Raw genomic sequence first — 17,661 nt, 5'->3', positions numbered from 1 at the left:
AAAATCCAGCAATTTTGAAAGCTGAAAATTCTTCCCTGCCCCCGCCCAGGAAATTCCCTCTTCTTTTGACTCTCTTCTTTCTACAGTTGATTAAGAGTTCATTTTACTTTGTCCAGAGGGTTAACTGTGATATTTAAAAAAATATAGGTTTATTGCCATGTATTATTAACAGCTTTGTTTCATATAGTAATTTTTCTTTCAGCTTTTTAATTTGTAAACAGCTTGTACAATAAAAGCCTCCTTTCTTCCTCTTAAAGAATTTGTACATAGGTCATAACTGCTCAGATTTACATTAAATAAATTCCTTTAGTTGGTGCTATACTGCAGTTTTACCAGCCTAAAATTTCACTGACCTCTTTTGTTTGCTTACCTAAAGGCAAGAAATAGTTTCACTCGCTACAACTAATGCATCTTACGACATGTTGAGCCCTGAGAGCATTAAAAAAGCCTATGGCAAACCTATTCCCTGTAAAAATTTCACGTTCATCTGAGGCATCTGAAGTCTTTCTATTTAAATGCACAAGAACTCCCACAGGTTTTGATTAAAGATTTTAATGATGCGTTTTTAATAATTGATCCTTTACATACTGATGCAATAATTTCGAGCTACCCACCTATTCTATTTAAAAGCTGAGGTAATGGTCTACACACAATAGTTCTTAGAGGTGGCTGAGGTTTGGAACAAATCACACTGTTGCCTGGAAAAATCTGGCTGGCATTTACACGCACATCTTAGTTGATACCAGCACCTCATATAATTTCTCAGTATTTTACTATCTCTTGTTATTTTAGTGGGACATAGTTAGGGACAGTCAGCTGTGCTGCAGAAAATACACACACAGCTGTTCAAAAATTCATAGTATCTCTTATATACTGGCATTGTCATATTCAAGAGCTGGTTTCCACCCAAATTTTAAAGCACAAATGTGCTCTGAAAACTGACTTAATAAATGGCACTGTGGTATCCCACAGTTGTCTTCTCTCATATTTCGCACCAAGTTTGTGCTGCTTACATGCAAAATATGGTTTTGTTATTATTATTTTTAACTGCTCAGCTTGCAAGCAACTTGGTATCTGAAAATCCAGCTCTAATATGGCACCAGCCCATAAAGCAAGATTACTAACTTCTAGCTGCACAGTCAGCACATACATGAGCCAACACACAATCAAACTGTGCGCTCTTCCATGGTGGCTTTGCTCTACACAGATGAATAGAAGAAAAACTAGAATTAATTAGACCTAGTTATTAATTACTTAAAAATAAACAGAATGGGGGAGGACTGAATACACATTGAGTAAGAAAATTCTGTTTCAGCAGTCACTTTTTGGCCATTGCTACATTTTATATTGCTATGTAGTTTAATATTTGTCTTGTTACAGAGATTAGCAAATCATCTATATGCAAGCAATGCTCCAACCACCAAAACAAACCAACATTCCCAACTGAAAGATAAAATTGAATCAACTTATTAGTATCTCTTTGAATATTATTTTCAATGAAAAAAAATTGGAAATTAAGTACAAAATTGGTTACCAGTAAGTAAACAAATCTTAATACCTTCAGGAAAAAAAGCAGAACCTTTTTGATTATTTTGTGTTTGTTTTGTTTTGCTTTTTTTAAGTCTCTTAACATTTGGTTTTAGAAATCTATTAAATAATCTCTTCAAACAATAAACTATATAAACATTGCAATGTAAACCTCATCTGTAGAGCTGATGTTAGAGCTGATGTTTACTTTATAGGCAGGGAAACTGAAATACATAGGTCTAGTATGACCTATTTAAGACAAATAGGAAAAGTGTGATGTCAAAAGCATGTGAAAGACAGCACAGTGACCATCTTAAACATTAAACAAGCACTGGAAAAGGTCTTAGAGGCAGTTGGGGAAAAAAGCATCCTCATATAAAAGAAGAAAACACAAACCAGCAGAAATTGACCCTTAAAAGGACATTGTTAGAACGAAACCAACACAGGAAACCAGCTGACAGAACTGAAAATTATCCCTTTCTCATTTAACATCTGAACACACTGAACATGTTTTAAGGACAGAAAAATTTTTAAAAAGTTGGTAAGTAGGCCACCTGGTTTAAACATATGTATGCTTAACACATATATATTGTCGCAAAAGCGATTTGGGATGTTTATCGACCAAGGAGGAAAGGGACTCAAGTATACATACAGTTTGTTTCTCACAAATAGACTTCCAATAAGAAAGAGATGTTAAATCATAGCAATTAGAATACAGAGGCAGTCCAGTAACCATCTTTTTTGTGTGCAAATGGCATCTGAGACAGATTCTGAACCAACAGAAATCAAAGGGATTCTTTCAAATGAATTCACAGACTCTTCCATCCCATCCTGTATATAATACATACACAAACACACAGAGAGAGGTACAGGTAACCCTAATTCAATTTAAAATACACTTTCAACAGAATAACATCAGCAATTAAGTTAGTTAACAGTGTTTAGAAGTAACATTTAAAGCTGTAAACTAAAATCTTAATGACAAAGTCAATGGGAGTTGCACTGCAAAACACACTAGTATCTTCTAGAGAAAAGTAGAGGAAAAAGGCTGATGAATCATAGAACAATGGAATGGTTTGGGTTAGAAGGGACATTAAAGATCATCTGGGTCCAACCCCCCCAACACCTTTCACTAGACCGGTTGCTCAAAGCCCCATCCAACCTGGCCCTCAACACTTCCAGGGATGGGGCATCCACAACTTCTCTGGGCAGCCTGTTCCAGTGCCTCGCCACCCTCATTGTAAAGAATTTCTTCCTAATATTTGACCTAAATCTACCCTCTTTCAGTTAAAAGTCATTACCCCTTGTCCTATCACTATGCTCCCTTGTAAAAAGTCCATCTCCATCTTTCTTGTAGGCCCCTTTCAGGTCCTAGAAGGCTGCTATGAGGTCTCCGTAGAGCCTTCTCTTCTCCAGGCTGAACAACCCCAGCTCTCTCAGCCTGTCTTCATAGGAGAGGTGCTCCAGCCCACTGATCATCTTCGTGGCCCTCCTCTGGACTCGCTCCAACAGGTTCATGTCCTTCTTATGCTGGGGGCCCCAGAGCTGAACGCAGTACTGAAGATGCACTTCATCCGATTCTGTGGCTGCTTTTGGTTTTGAAGGGATGATACCATTTAAGAGTGGGAATTCATAATCTAGACAGGTCACAGACTCTTGAGCTGTCTTAATGCAGCTGCTGTTAAGGAAACGCCCTACTCACACACACCAGATCTGAGAGAAGGCAGAAAACCCCCGCAGCTACCTGTGCCTGCTCAGGCAGATGCAGGCCCCCAGCAGTACCCAAGCATTCAGCAACCAAAGGGTGCAGCTCCCATCAGAAGCTGCTAGGTTGCCTCAAAGACCCATGAAAGGTAGAGGTCAGCGTTTCGGGCAGTTGTGCCATTACATCCTCCAGTAGGACAAGCAGCCTAGCACTGGAAGTTCTTCCCCTTACAGCACTACAGCTGCAACTCCACCTGAGCTGAAGTTAAATTAAGCCTCCACCCACCTTCCAGCTGCGTTTTCCTGGCATTCACCTGATTAAGGTGTACACAAACAACCTATTCACAGTTATTTCATTTTCTCATTTTTCATATCAACAAGATGAGGCCAAGAACTCTGATTTTGCTGGAAAACTCTTAGAAAACATTCAAGGGCACTTCAAGCTTTAAGTGTAGCCCATCCAGCTGTTGAAGTGAAAGAAAAGTAAACAATGAGCAAGCCCTTGCCTCCGCCAGCAGCACGGCGAGGCCGGATGGATGCTGCTGCTAAGACTGAAAAGGGATGTCTGTCAACTCACTTGTCAGTGTCCATTCCCCTTATCTTAATAGCTCTGCACTTGGAACATAACAGCAGCATTGCCTGCACACAATAGCTATGAAAGGGCTCAGATAGGCTTTCTAACAAAGTAATACTCTCTTGATTTATTTCACACATCTCTCCAGCTCTAACACTTTTCTTCTTTGCCGTTCAGCAAAACGCTCCTCTAAGCAGCAACCTTCTTCCCTTTATATTTTGCTCCTGTGCTGGCACACTCTTTACGTGACAGAACTTTATCATCCTCACCCAGCACCACATTAAACCAACTGTACAATTACACTGAAATCTGACAAATTTCACCTCAAAGTGAAGGACTATTCAAGTGCTTTACTTAATAAAGAGCATAGTACTACACTGAGGTTTTTTTCACTTCAGATTATTTCCTTTGAAATATGATGCAATCTCTCTTCAGAATTAATGTCAATTGATTTCAAACCAGAAATATTATTTTTCATGGGTGCATTTATCTTCCAGCATACTGAATGGTTTGTGCTGTATAGCATCTATTTTTGTTTTTATTAATTGCATATAATTTTTTTTTTAACCACGAGTAAAGATTTGATAAAATAAAGAAAATCCCTGGGAGGTCTTTTCTGTTTCTTCAACTGTTATATACAGAATTCAATGATCTATTACAATATGCTACAAGTACTTTTAGGATTATTTTATAAAACTATAAACCAAACATGTTTAAATCATAACTACTCTGTCATTAACAGCAATCATTTGCAAAAGCAGGACTGGGAGCGAGACAGAGCCTAGAGCTTCAGTTGGAGGAGGGCTACAAAAGGGCTGCCAAAGGAAGGAGCAAGGTGCAAGGCGTTCTCCCCCAAGAGCTTTCCCATCTGGGCCATGGCCCAGCCAACGCCAGGGGTTGCTCAGCCAAAGTGTGGGGTCAGGCTTGTGGCAGGGGCTGGAAGTAGGAGAGAGACAAAGGCTACAGCATGACAGCAGGAAGTAAACCCCAAGGAATGCAGTGTGGCACAAGATACACAAAGGAAAAATAATCCACTATAAGTATCAGCTGACATCTTAACTGATTTGGTCACACCGTTCTTCTCCTACTACTTAAAATTACCAGCATTACTGCTTTTAAAAACAAACTCACAGTTTGATTCTAACCTTCGGCCAACTGCAGGTTGTAAAGGAAATTAATTCTTCCTTCATAAGTGAACCTACATCTCTTTTTCAAATTCCTACATCAGGTGAATCTTTCATTGGATCAATTCAATTCATACAGATTTTAAGTCATCATGAGGTGACCATAGCTTTCCAGGTACTCACTCCAAGCATGCTAGATGTCCTGTATAGCTGTATAGTACCTTTTCTTCCCCTAAATGCCCCTAGAAACCTTCATGCTTTTCAAGCATCAGCTCTAAACTCAGTACTGAGGCTGTTATAGCATCCCTAGTATTATAACCCCATTTTTCTCCCTCAGAGGAAGCATCCTTTCCAAATTCTAAAGAACTGTATGTGAATTAATATAGAATAAATAAAGTTACAGTCTGTCTCCTACTCTCCCCCCCGTATACTGCTAAAAAAATTATTAGAAAATACTCTTTTTGAACTCCATGTTTAAATCTACCTGGATGGTCTCTCTAGGGATACCTTGAATGTAATAATGTGGTTTGTAAGGATATCCTGTTAACAGTGACACAAAGACAAGGAGGAGAAAAAGTAATAAACTGAACACCAAATATACTAATGCTAACAAGCAGTAAGGCAGACAGCAACACAGACCTGAACTCCTAAGTCACTGATAGATGAACAATAAAGGAACCATAGAAGCACAACCTTGAGAAGGTTCACACAGAACTTCGTAACTGATAAGAACAAGAGAAACAAGGTTATCTACGTTTATCAGTCTCATGGGAACGAGTAAACTTATTACAGAATATTTGAAAGGCACTGTGAGACTGTGTGAAAAGACCAGCACCTGGAAAGACCCATGGTCACAGCCAGTGACTGTGTAAGGGCGCTATGGCATGGGTATGGATATTGGACATACTTAGGGCCCATGCTATTATTTAAGGGATTGGCGAATGTGAGTGTGCTGTGAATCAAGGGAGTGAGGGTGTTGGTAGTTCTGCTAGAAACTTCAACTTTGATCAGCCAGCAAGAAGGAATAAGCTTGTGCTGCCTGTGCTGTTCATATTTATGTGAGTGCTGCCTGCATTTATCTTTTCTGCATCTCGCTTCTGTGGCCACCCACATGTGTATTGTGTGTGCGCATCTGTGCAATACATGTGCAGCCTTGCTAGGGCTGGGTCTGTAACCTGGAACAGCAGCGGCCTCCATCTAACACACCTGCAGAAGAAACCTCCTGGGTTGAAATCCAAGGGATTTGGCTTCCCTTACCAGTCTGCAATCTTCCGTTTTCAAGAATGAATTTTAATCAGTAAGTTATTGAATAAATTCACTGGGGTAAGTATATTCTTCCTGAAACTGCAAGCTTTTTATTTTATAAAAGTCTTTCCATAAAGTCTGGTATGAAGAATTTCCTCTTTTAGCCTTGGAAAGAGTTAATTAAGTAATAATATTTGGGAGAGCAAATATACGAAGGATGAAATACCACAGTGTATCCTGCTCATTAAAACCATCCACTCTCCCATTAACAAACGCGGTTAGGGAACAGGAGACAAACCAAACAGAGGCACTCTGTTTCAATACAGTTTCTAAAATAGTTCTATATTTTCTACTGAATTAAGAACAGTATGAGCAAAACTGAGAGACCACATAACTTTGGACTTCAGGTGGTACAAATCAGCACCATTTCATTAGCACAAGGGCCACAAAATATCTCCAGTTTCCTCCCAGCAACAGCAGTATCTTCTGAAAGATTCCCCCTGTGACCTGAAGTCTAACTGCTGTCATACCTCTACAGCCATGGTTGTTTAACTTCTTCCGGGGAGGTACTCCCTGCACCTTGCAGCATCAGGCCCCTGAAGACAGCCTCAGTTTGTTTGCTACTAATATCGCCCAAATAAAATAAAATAAAATAAAATAAATTTACTTCTAGCCATCTTCTCACATTGATCATCCCAAGTTCACAGCATATCTTACTTGCTGGAAAGTGAGGTAAGAAATAAGGTTCCTATTCATTTTTCCTTCAGCACCAATAGGCATTTTTGTAAGCTTAGGTTAGTATACAGAAAGAGAGGTTATTAAGAAGTGAGATGAATCCCTCTGTGCCACTATTTTCCTCCTAACAACAGTGCATTTTCAGTTGAAAACCTGAAAAATAGAGTGCAAAAACATGTTCTGAATACTTTATTCACTTCTCCCTTCATTGTTGTTTATAACATTTTGCACATTTCAAAAGAGCTCAAATCTATACCTCTCACTGGGCTGTCATTAAATATCCATTAATGCAGAATTCTTTTTACATCGTCTCAATCAGTGTTACTGCCCTTTCCCTTGTGCTCAACTGCTAAAATTTACTTTGCTTCCAAAACTTCAATAAGCATTAATTACATCACAATTATACCTCAGATTTTTATTTATTTTATTTATTTATCCATCTGATTTTCAATTCTTCCCCATTTGCGGAGGAAGGAGAGGATAACAAAATGTGAGACTCATGAAGGAAACATAATTATAGTGTAGATGCTTTGCAAGTTTGTACAAGCCTTAAGGCACTGCAACACGCATCTCATCTAATCCAAGCATCTCATGAATGCACCAAAACGTATTTCTGATCATACTGAAAACTGTGCTCATTTAAATGACATTCACAAATGGATTTAAAAGCAATGGCCTGTGGATACTTTCTGAATAGTTCTGCTCTTCATCAGAAACAGCTTCGCAAAGACAGTTCATATTAAGCTGACAGGCCATATTCACCTATAAAAAAGCTATTTTGTGCAAGTTTTGGTTTTAAGAAGTTCTTTTTTTTTTTCCCAAAGATCTTTTATCTTCAAGATTATACTGAAGAAACCATAAGAGGGGGATTCTCAATGGAAGATGACCTATAATATTACAAGGTTTATAAAACATTGTTTTTTCTACATCTACTCACAATCTAAATCAATATCTGAACCCACGTGCAAGATATAAAAACTGGATGAAACAACATATGCTTTCATTGCCTTCGGTAAATTATTCTGTTATCTAAGTCACCATTTTAAAGCCAATGTAGAGACTTCAGGGATTAGCATACATTCACCTTCAGAGGACTTTTTGATTACTGCTGTACCTAATCATGTAGCAGACTGCTACATTTGGTTTATACAAAACCAAAACACATTTGTCTCTAGTGGTCTTCTAATCTACCTGAATAATAACTCTATTAGAGTTAGCAAGTTTCAAAAATTGATTTAAAGGAAAAAATAAAAACTTCCAAAATTACAAACCAGGAAACTACACCAAGCATCAGCTGCAGTAGGAAGGAATTAAGAGGAGGAAATATGAATCAAGACACAGACATTCGAAACTTGCTGAAAATGAAGGAACAGAAGAAAGTTAAATTGATGAAAAAGTTAAGTAAAGATCTTGAACAAATCTGAAGCAAAAGCAGAGAGGAAAAATTTAACCATGGCGTTTTCAAAAGCTAGGAAGGAGAAAGAGAGTTACGGGAGATTTCATTAACCAAGGTGGAAAACCAAGAAACAGCCAGTTGTCACATCTGGCTGTTAGAAAAGATGTCAAATGGACAAAAAAAAGATCCACAGCAGTCTGCTTGCAGGAAGGAAATTAAAACAAAGATGGGAATGAAATAATTACTGTTATTGCAGAAAGGAAAGGTCAGGCGACAGAGCTCATGCTATGCCATGATGTATTTTGGCTGATACTGAAGTACAGAGGATTTTAAAAGAAGCAATGACAGTCACAAGTGACAGATTTAAGACTTTGTATGAAAGGCATTGCTGAATGCCAGTGAGGGGATGTATAAGATGGGATGAAAGTATGTGACTTTCAAAAGCTCCTCTTTCAATGACACAAGAAGGGGCACTAAGACATCCGTACTTATGCAAAATTTGAAGTCATGAAAATAAGATAAGAAAGTCTCCTAGTCTTTATGTTGCTTTTGTATCCTTTGTTGGTAACACACTTGAATTTCTTTTAAGTTTCATTCTCTCCCTCCAAATAAGGCTAAGAAATAACTTACACCACTAGCCCATCAGGCTTACATACACAACCAAACTTTTACCAGCAAATTCAGACAACGATCTGACACCTGATCAGGCTTCTGCAGTACAGTCATGACACACGCACTTGGGTAGTTCTTCTCACTGGTTCCCCAGTGACTGGAAAAAAGGGAAACATTGCACCCATTTTTAAAAAGGGTAGAAAGGAGGACCCTGGGAACTACCAACCTGTCAGCCTCACCTCTGTGCCTGGGAAGATCATGGAACAGATCCTCCTAGAAGCTACGCTAAGGCACATGGAGGACAGGGAGGTGATTCGGGACAGCCAGCATGGCTTCACCAAGGGCAAGTCCTGCCTGACCAACCTAGCGGCCTTCTATGATGGCGTAACTACATCAGGAAAGAGCTATGGATGTCGTCTATCTATCTGGACTTCTGTAAGGCCTTTGACATGGTCCCCCACAACATCCTTCTCTCTAAATTGGAGAAACAGATTTGATGGATGGACTGTTCGGTGGATGAGGAATTGCTTGGATGGTCACATCCAGAGGGCAGTGGGTGAATGGCTCAATGTCCAGATGGAGATCGGCGACAAGTGGTGTCCCTCAGGGATTGTATTGGGACCAGTGCTGTTTAATATCTTCATCAATGACATAGACAGCAGTATCAAGTGCACCCTCACCAAGTTTGCAGACAACACCAAGCTGAGTGGTGTGGTCGATACGCCTGAGGGACAGGATGCCATCCAGAGGGACCTGGACAAGCTCAAGAAGTGGGCCTGTGTGAACCTCATGAGGTTCAACAAGGACAAGCGCAAGGTCCTGCACTTGGGTCGGGGTAATCCCAAGCACAAATACAGGCTGGGCAGAGAATGGGTAGAGAGCAGCTCTGAGGAGAAGGACTTGGAGTACTGGTGCATGAAAAGCTGGACATGAGCCAGCAATGTGCTCTCGCAGCCCAGAAAGCCAACTGTATCCCAGGCTGCATCAAAAGAAGCATGGCCAGCAGGTCAAGGGAGGTGATTCTGCCCCTCTACTCTGCCCTTGTGAGACCCCACCTGCAGCACTGCGTCCAGCTCTGGGGTCCTCAGCACAGGAAGGACATGGACCTGTTGGAGCGGGTCCAGAGGAGGGCCACAAAAATGATCAGAGGGATGGAGCACCTCTCCTATGAGGAAAGGCTGAGAGAGCTGGGGTTGTTCAGCCTGGAGAAGAGAAGGCTGAGGGGGGAGATCTTACTGCAGCCTTCCAGTACTTAAAGGGGGCCTACAAGAAAGATGGGGATAGTCTTTAGCAAGGCCTACTGCAGTAGGACAGGGGGTAATGGTTGTAAACTAAAGGAGGGTAGATTTTGACTAAACACAAGGAAAAAACTTTTCATTATGACTGTGGTGAAACACTGGAACAGGTTGCCCAGAGAGGTGGTAGATGCCCCATCCTTGGAAACATTCAAGGAGAGGCCGGATGGCGCTCTGAGCAACCTAATCTAGTTGAAGATGTCCCTGCTCATTGCAGGGGGGTTGGACTAGATGACCTTTAAAGGCCCCTTCCATCTCAAAGCATTCTATGATTCTATGACTTGCCCCACTGACAATGCAATGAATTCCCAAAAAGTATTAGTGAGAAACCAATGGCTGAAATGGGATACAGTAAAATAATGATTATCTCTGACACCTATCCATGATTTCTAAATTATGCCATAGAACTTCTCCCTCTAGTGTGACTTTAACTAATTACACATTTTCTGCTATGAAAAAATTGAATAACATCTGCCCCACATAATGGGGGCATTATTATTTACAATAGCTTCTGATCACTAGACCAGCTTAACATGACCCAAAAGAAAGGACGTAGTGCTTGTCTCTGCTTGGATGAGACAAAAGAGGAGGACTTGACGTACTTTCCCAACTATTACTATTAGGGCTATTTCCTAAGCAGCAACAACTGACTGTCAAGAATCCCAGACATAAAGGATGACTTAATAATAAGGTAAAGTAACAGAAATACACTCAATCTGTGGCAGCCTTACTCTATATAGCCTTTATTAATTTACACATAAAATGAATTGGTATCTCAAACTTGAACGCCTTCTGAAGTGAGCGTGGAGGATCATCTTTAACCACAAAGTTAGTGAGACTATGGGGAGGCAAATGAGGTTCTACCAAAGTGAATCCTGAACTCCCACCTATCACCTTCCTGCCCCTTCCGTCCTTTTAAGTTTCATCTCCTTTAAATTTGTGTAAGTGAAAAATCAGGATTAGTTTGTAAGATCATTTCAAAAATTAAATGTCAATCAGGAAACTGAATACTTCATGATGTACAGAAAATTTACCATATGAAACATTTTTCTCCTCAAATTGATAAGCCACAAATAAAAAATCTGAATGTGCACACAATGACTGAATGCAGTAAGGCAGCCCTAAATCCTAGACACATATTTCACAGTACCTCCATCAGAAGCCTTTTTTGTTGTTGTTGTTAAATATATTTCCTTCTTTTTGTCACGCTACCATTCATTTCTTTATTATCCTTTATGAAATGAAATAAATTAGGTGTAATGTGAAAAACACTCATGCAGTAAAGTAGGTTACAAGAATCTTGACACTTTCCATAATTACAAAAAAACTCCATGATATTGATGATGTGGCCAGTCCTGTTCATTTTGTCTGCCTCACTTTTGAAAAGAGGCATTCTCTTTTCATAGTTATCTCCACAGTTGAAATATCTTTTTTTTTAATCTGCAGAAATCCAAACCCTTCTCACAATGACTAACAGAATGATCCCTGAACTCAAAGACATCCAGCTGTGTTCCATATGACTGGTACATGACACGGTCAGAAAACTTTGGTCTATGATAAGTTATACAGAAGCAGTTTGCAAACTTATGGTCTGCAATTTAAAGGTTTTTAAATGCCAGAGAGAAGCCGGACTGCAGATGCTGATGTTTTGAAATGACAGTCAAAATTATATGACACTATTTGAATAAGTAATGAAGTAAATTCTGATAGCCCTAATAACACCGATGCAAAAAGTTAGCACCTTTGCCTACCTGAAATGTAACATTGAATGTTGAGCAAGTGGTAGTCTGAAGACATTTTAGAGACACTCTTTCATGTCCCCTTCCCCCTAAACATCTTCAGCATTTGTTAGAGCATGTACGCCAAACAACACTTTCTTTTTGTGAAACAAACCCCTTCACTGAATGCTGCTTAAAAAAAATGATGCTGCCACTAAACTCTTACCAGATTTTCAAGTCGTAAATAAAGCTCCATTGTTACCAAAAACTGGTATTGCATAAGGCTTTGTGTTATCCAGCTACTTATATCAGAACAGTCTTCCTGTGTGCAATGTAGACCCCAAAAAATTGAGAAATTTAAATGAACTTGTACTACACTTATTTCACAATATATTTAAGTATTTTTCCTCACTGAGCAATTCATATCACAGTATCTATTTCTGCATTTCATAATCGAGGGAGAAATCAACTTACCCTATGTTTTTCCTTTACTTTCTTCCTGTATTCTTCTTTGTCAAATTTGTCTTCTTCCCGCAGTATCTCTTTTGCTTTATCTAAGTTGATACCACTGGCATCATCATCTTCATCTGCTTTTGCCAAACTGGATTTTTGCACGGGTGGCCACTGCTGCACTAACTGAATTATACATGTCAACAAGAAAAATAATGGTTAGAATAATTTTTTCCACGTCAAAGTTTTGATGCCCTAAATATTCCAACACACTATTTTTCTAGACCAAATAAAAAGGCCATTTGCAAAGGAAACAAACAAACAAAACTTCTGCACAATACAAAATGGGATACTTTGTTTAACATCACATTCAGTCAAAAATGAGTATTTGAAAATAGTGTCTCTGTTACTCCATATTACTGTTTAATAAATTCACTTGAACTTCTTTCCCTATTTTTCTCTCTTTGCCTAATAGAACAAATAATTTATAATCCTGCTACTCATTTTGGGAGAGAAATTATATTTGCTTTCAAGAAATGACTGTCCAAAATATATGCAACAGAACAGAACACCAGTAAATCTAAACAGTATGTTTTCATGTAAACAACCAATATTCCAACAGATTAACTGAAAGAAAAATGAGATAAGACTTCATGTCACAGTGCACGAGAAACCATGACTGCAGGTTCATGTTTTCGGGGGAAGCAAGGAGGACAGATGTGGAGGGTTTTATTGGTTATTGTACAAAAACTGGATTGGAAATGTTTGATGATTCAAGTTAGACTTGCGGATGACATGCTGAACACATCCAGCTCCCTTAAATATCTGAAACTCTAAACTGAAGACAAAGACTAACTATATATTCACCAAAAAATATGCCCACCTATCTTATGACCTCATGGTATGAGCAGACATCATCTGGGGGTAGTCTTTGCAAAAATCATTCTTGCTTATGGATTGGTAGAATAGTAACTCTTAAAAAGAAACTATATGGTGGAAAATATAGAATGTCTTTCAGATAAAAATGCAAACCCAAACATGTTTAGGACTCCCTAATGCAGACAGGGTGTTATTCACCTGGATACTGATAAACCCAACCTACTGTTTCCATTTCCTTTCATAAAACGGAGTTTGCGTACTTGTATATTCTAGGAAGATACATTTCTTAAAGGAGTTTTATTTTATCAAAGAGAAGCATGTGGAGTAGAACAGTAAAACTTTAAAGCACAGTTTTACACAGCTCAGGAAAAAAGCAGGAACAACATCCATAGATGCAAACTTTATGTTTCCTTAAATAAGTCACCCCTTCTCTATTGTGCTACTTTTCTAACTATAATCTTTGTCCTTTTTTTTTTTTTTTTTTTTCCCCTCCATCCCCATTCCTTTTTGCTTCACTGCATGGATACATAGAACATTTGCATACGCATTTTAGGATGAGACAACAGCTTTTGAATATCTAAAAATATCTGAAGATATAATTTCCAGTCAATGGGTCAACCTCTAAAACCTTCTAAATTTTGTCTAATGTCAGTAATTATACGGCTATACCCCCTTCACCTGCAATACAAAATGCTTTATTTTTATTTGGCCACAAAAGCAAACTGTATACTTGTAAAGGTGACCTCTCTTTCAGTTTATGCCTTACTAAAATTAATCTAGAGGAAAAAAAAAAAAAAAAAAGGCCACTTTCTTCTTAATGCTGGAAATGGAAAAACAACATACACAGCATCTGAAGCTATGAAATCAAATGTTAGAAAAGTTTATGGAGTGTGGAGACTTGCCAGTGAGGTTATCGCCACAATGAAACCCTAGAGTGACTATCATCCACAATAGTTCTTTTCTGTATAAAATCAATACATTTTTCCAGAGGCTATTAAAAGATTCAATTAAATTACTGGCAAATTTCAATGCACTGCTACATCAGCAGCAGTAGGCGAAACTTTGGTACTTCTTTAGCTTTCCTAACAACACTTTCAATAGTGAACGCTAGAAAGAAAACCAGGGACTTCCTCTAATTCCAGTACATCAACTCAAGACTTGGGGGAGTTTTGGCAAAAACCTACAGGAAAATCATTTTACGTTTCTGTAAGGAAAAAATAGGCTCTTTATTCCATCTGAAATTGAAGACAATTGGCAGAAAAGAGGTACGGTTCTGTACATCCACTAACAGCTCTCATACAAGTATCTTACACATACAAAGGTGAAAAGAGGTTGGTGCTCAGCATTCTTCTTTTTCACGGTGGAACTGAATTCTAAATGGAAGCTGAACAGTTTTGCAGAACTTAAACCAATTACGAAAACCACACACATGTGAAAAACATATCTTTTTATACAGATATAAACTGTATTTTTGTCTTTATAGAAACTACAAATTCAGTTCCCACCAAAATACAGTTATTTTGAATTGATCTTACCTCTCCATCTTCAGTGAAGACTATTTTTGTGTTGACTTTAAATTTCTTCTTCAAGATTTTTTTGGCTTCTTGAGTTTTAGTTGTTTTTTTCTTCATCTTTGATTTTGATGCATTCTGTATAAAAGAAAATGACATGTCGTATGTTTTTTTTCCTAGTCACAGACTCTATGCCTCAAACTTTCCTAAAAGCAATTAGATGTATTAAAATGTAATTCCTAAAACACATGACTAAGAGTAATTTCCAGTAAAAATTAGCTAACAGGTCTTTTCACAAAAGTGTTTCAAATAGGCCATATCATGAGGAACTCATTTGCTCTATTAACAATTCAGCATAACTTAAATCCTATCAGCAGCAGGACACCTGACTCATTCAAATCTCGCTCACCTTTTTGGGACAAGGACAGTAGATTCACCAGCTTATGCTGTTAGCAAGCCTCATCAGATAAGAAATCCAGTATAACTGACTGAAGCCATTAGCCACAACTGATCAGATACCACTTTCATCTCACTTGTCATCACACTGTCCCCAGGCACCGCAGCATACCAGTTTGAGTTATTTCTGTGTCAATGAAGGGCACAAGTGGCCATGCAAGAACCTTCCTGTATCATAACTCGTCCCTTGCAGTCCCATCAGGGTGCAGAACATGAGTGCTACAAGATGTTTACCAAACTTAGCATTAAATAACATCTAGAATCACAGAAGTTACTAGCATCATAGAAAAAAAGCTGTAGTGAAACAAAGTGATGAAGACACCAGGAAAACTAATAAATGAGTCAGCAGAGAATGTGAAATCCAGACATTAACACTGTTTCCAACAGGCCGAGGTTGTTCTTTCCTAGCTACCACTGAGGAAGCAATACTGACCAGAAAAAGCAAATATTATCAGCAAAACAGTATCCCTGTATAAAACACACTGATACTTAAGTTGCATTTATTTTTTCTGTGCACAATCTTGCTGTTAGAAAGAAGACTTGAAGAGGTCACTTCTATTTCTGACAGAGATTCTGGATTTATCCAGAGTATTTTCACATTTTGGAGGTAGTTTGCAACTCTGGGAGGACCATTTTAATTACTTCTGTAAAATGCAGTGGAAAAATCAATTGTCACATCCACAGAAGGCCCACATAAGTTTCACAGAGCCACCCATCTGGTGGTAACATCACAGAACCAAAGAACGTGGAGATTCCTGACCTCCAGCTCTTTTTCCCCAAGAGCTCTCCTTTCAAGAACGAAGGCCGTATGTGTTCAGGCATCTAATGGGACACAATACACACAGAGGACATTTTAAGCAGTAACTCCCATTGCAGAAAGTATTTTATGGCAAAAGATATTCCGTAGGAATACATGGAGACTCCAGAGAATAAGACCCACAATTCATTCATCATCGTGTAAAGACTGCAAAGCTCCATTACTCAGGAAAAAGTGCCTGAAAAACAGTCACTAAACTGTCTAAACTTCTGATAAATAATAGTCAGTGGTCAAAGCAACCAGAGAGAAAAAGGAAAAACTAACTTCTTTCTCTCACTTATCTTTTTTATTTTGGTCATTTTAATCAGTTTCGTGTTCTATACCAAATCCACTATAAAAGGAAGCAAAAAAAAAATTAACTCAGAAAGTCACTGTCATTATGGTCAGCACACTAATGCACTGAAATATGAACTATAAAAGAGAAAAATTACAGTCTTCCTAACAGGAAAAATGGTTTGTGACAGCTACTGCACTGTGTTATCAAGTAATGACCATATCCATTATAGAAAATAGTAACTGTAGCAGCACTTATGTCCTCAGTATTGTCATGCGATTTTTGTTGCACTGTGCAGCTTCAGCTGCCACGTCTTAGGCACATCTTTAACAGCTCAGAAAGCGGTGCTATTCCCTCAGCCCTGTTGTTTATCCCACCAACACAAATTGTTTGAGAGTCTGCATGAGCATAAAAGCCTTACCACAAAATATGGACTACTTAGTAGAACAACAGGAATTGTCCAGAGGAAGAATTCAAAGACAGATGTACTTCAAGGTGGTAGGACGGCACTTCTCACTACCACAACGTTTTCTTTCACCAGTTGCTTTTGTTTCTTTAAAAAAAAAAAAAAAAAATACAGCCAGTGCTGTTTAATATCTTCATCAATGACATAGACAGCAGGATCAAGTGCACCCTCACCAAGTTTGCAGACAACACCAAGCTGAGTGGTGTGGTCGATACGCCTGAGGGACAGGATGCCATCCAGAGGGACCTGGACAAGCTCAAGAAGTGGGCCTGTGTGAACCTCATGAGGTTCAACAAGGACAAGCGCAAGGTCCTGCACTTGGGTCGGGGTAATCCCAAGCACAAATACAGGCTGGGCAGAGAATGGGTAGAGAGCAGCTCTGAGGAGAAGGACTTGGAGTACTGGTGCATGAAAAGCTGGACATGAGCCAGCAATGTGCTCTCGCAGCCCAGAAAGCCAACTGTATCCCAGGCTGCATCAAAAGAAGCGTGGCCAGCAGGTCAAGGGAGGTGATTCTGACCCTCTACTCTGCTCTCGTGAGACCCCACCTGCAGCACTGCGTCCAGCTCTGGGGTCCTCAGTACAAGAAGGATGTAGACCTGTTGGAGCGGGACCAGAGAAGGGCCACAAAAATGATCAGAGGGATGGAGCACCTCTGCTATGAGGAAAGGCTGAGAGAGTTGGGGTTGTTCAGCCTGGAGAAGAGAAGGCTGCAGGGGGGAGATCTTACTGCAGCCTTCCAGTACTTAAAGGGGGCCTACAAGAAAGATGGAGATAGTCTTTTTAGCAAGGCCTACTGCAGTAGGACAAGGGGTAATGGTTGTAAACTAAAGGAGGGTAGATTTAGACTAAACACAAGGAAAAAACTTTTCATTATG

The 17,661-nt window shown here is 39.2% G+C and overlaps 1 protein-coding gene across 1 annotated transcript in view; it reads right to left on the bottom strand.

Moving 5' to 3' along the window:
• DDX10 (DEAD-box helicase 10) overlaps nucleotides 1-17,661 on the bottom strand; it is a gene marked incomplete at its 5' end in the record, with an annotated part of 190,428 nt that overhangs the window by 59,230 nt on the left and 113,537 nt on the right. The window contains 2 exons of the mRNA XM_082337940.1: nucleotides 12,405-12,566; nucleotides 14,795-14,908. Coding sequence (XP_082194066.1) covers nucleotides 12,405-12,566; nucleotides 14,795-14,908 — 276 coding nt within the window. The remainder of the gene's footprint in view (nucleotides 1-12,404; nucleotides 12,567-14,794; nucleotides 14,909-17,661) is intronic.

Source organism: Platalea leucorodia, assembly GCF_965183815.1.
Source record: "Platalea leucorodia genome assembly, chromosome: 2".
Classification (NCBI taxonomy): Eukaryota; Metazoa; Chordata; class Aves; order Pelecaniformes; family Threskiornithidae; genus Platalea; species Platalea leucorodia.
Note: the sequence above shows the minus strand (reverse complement) of the source record. Positions and strands in the feature narration are given on the sequence as shown.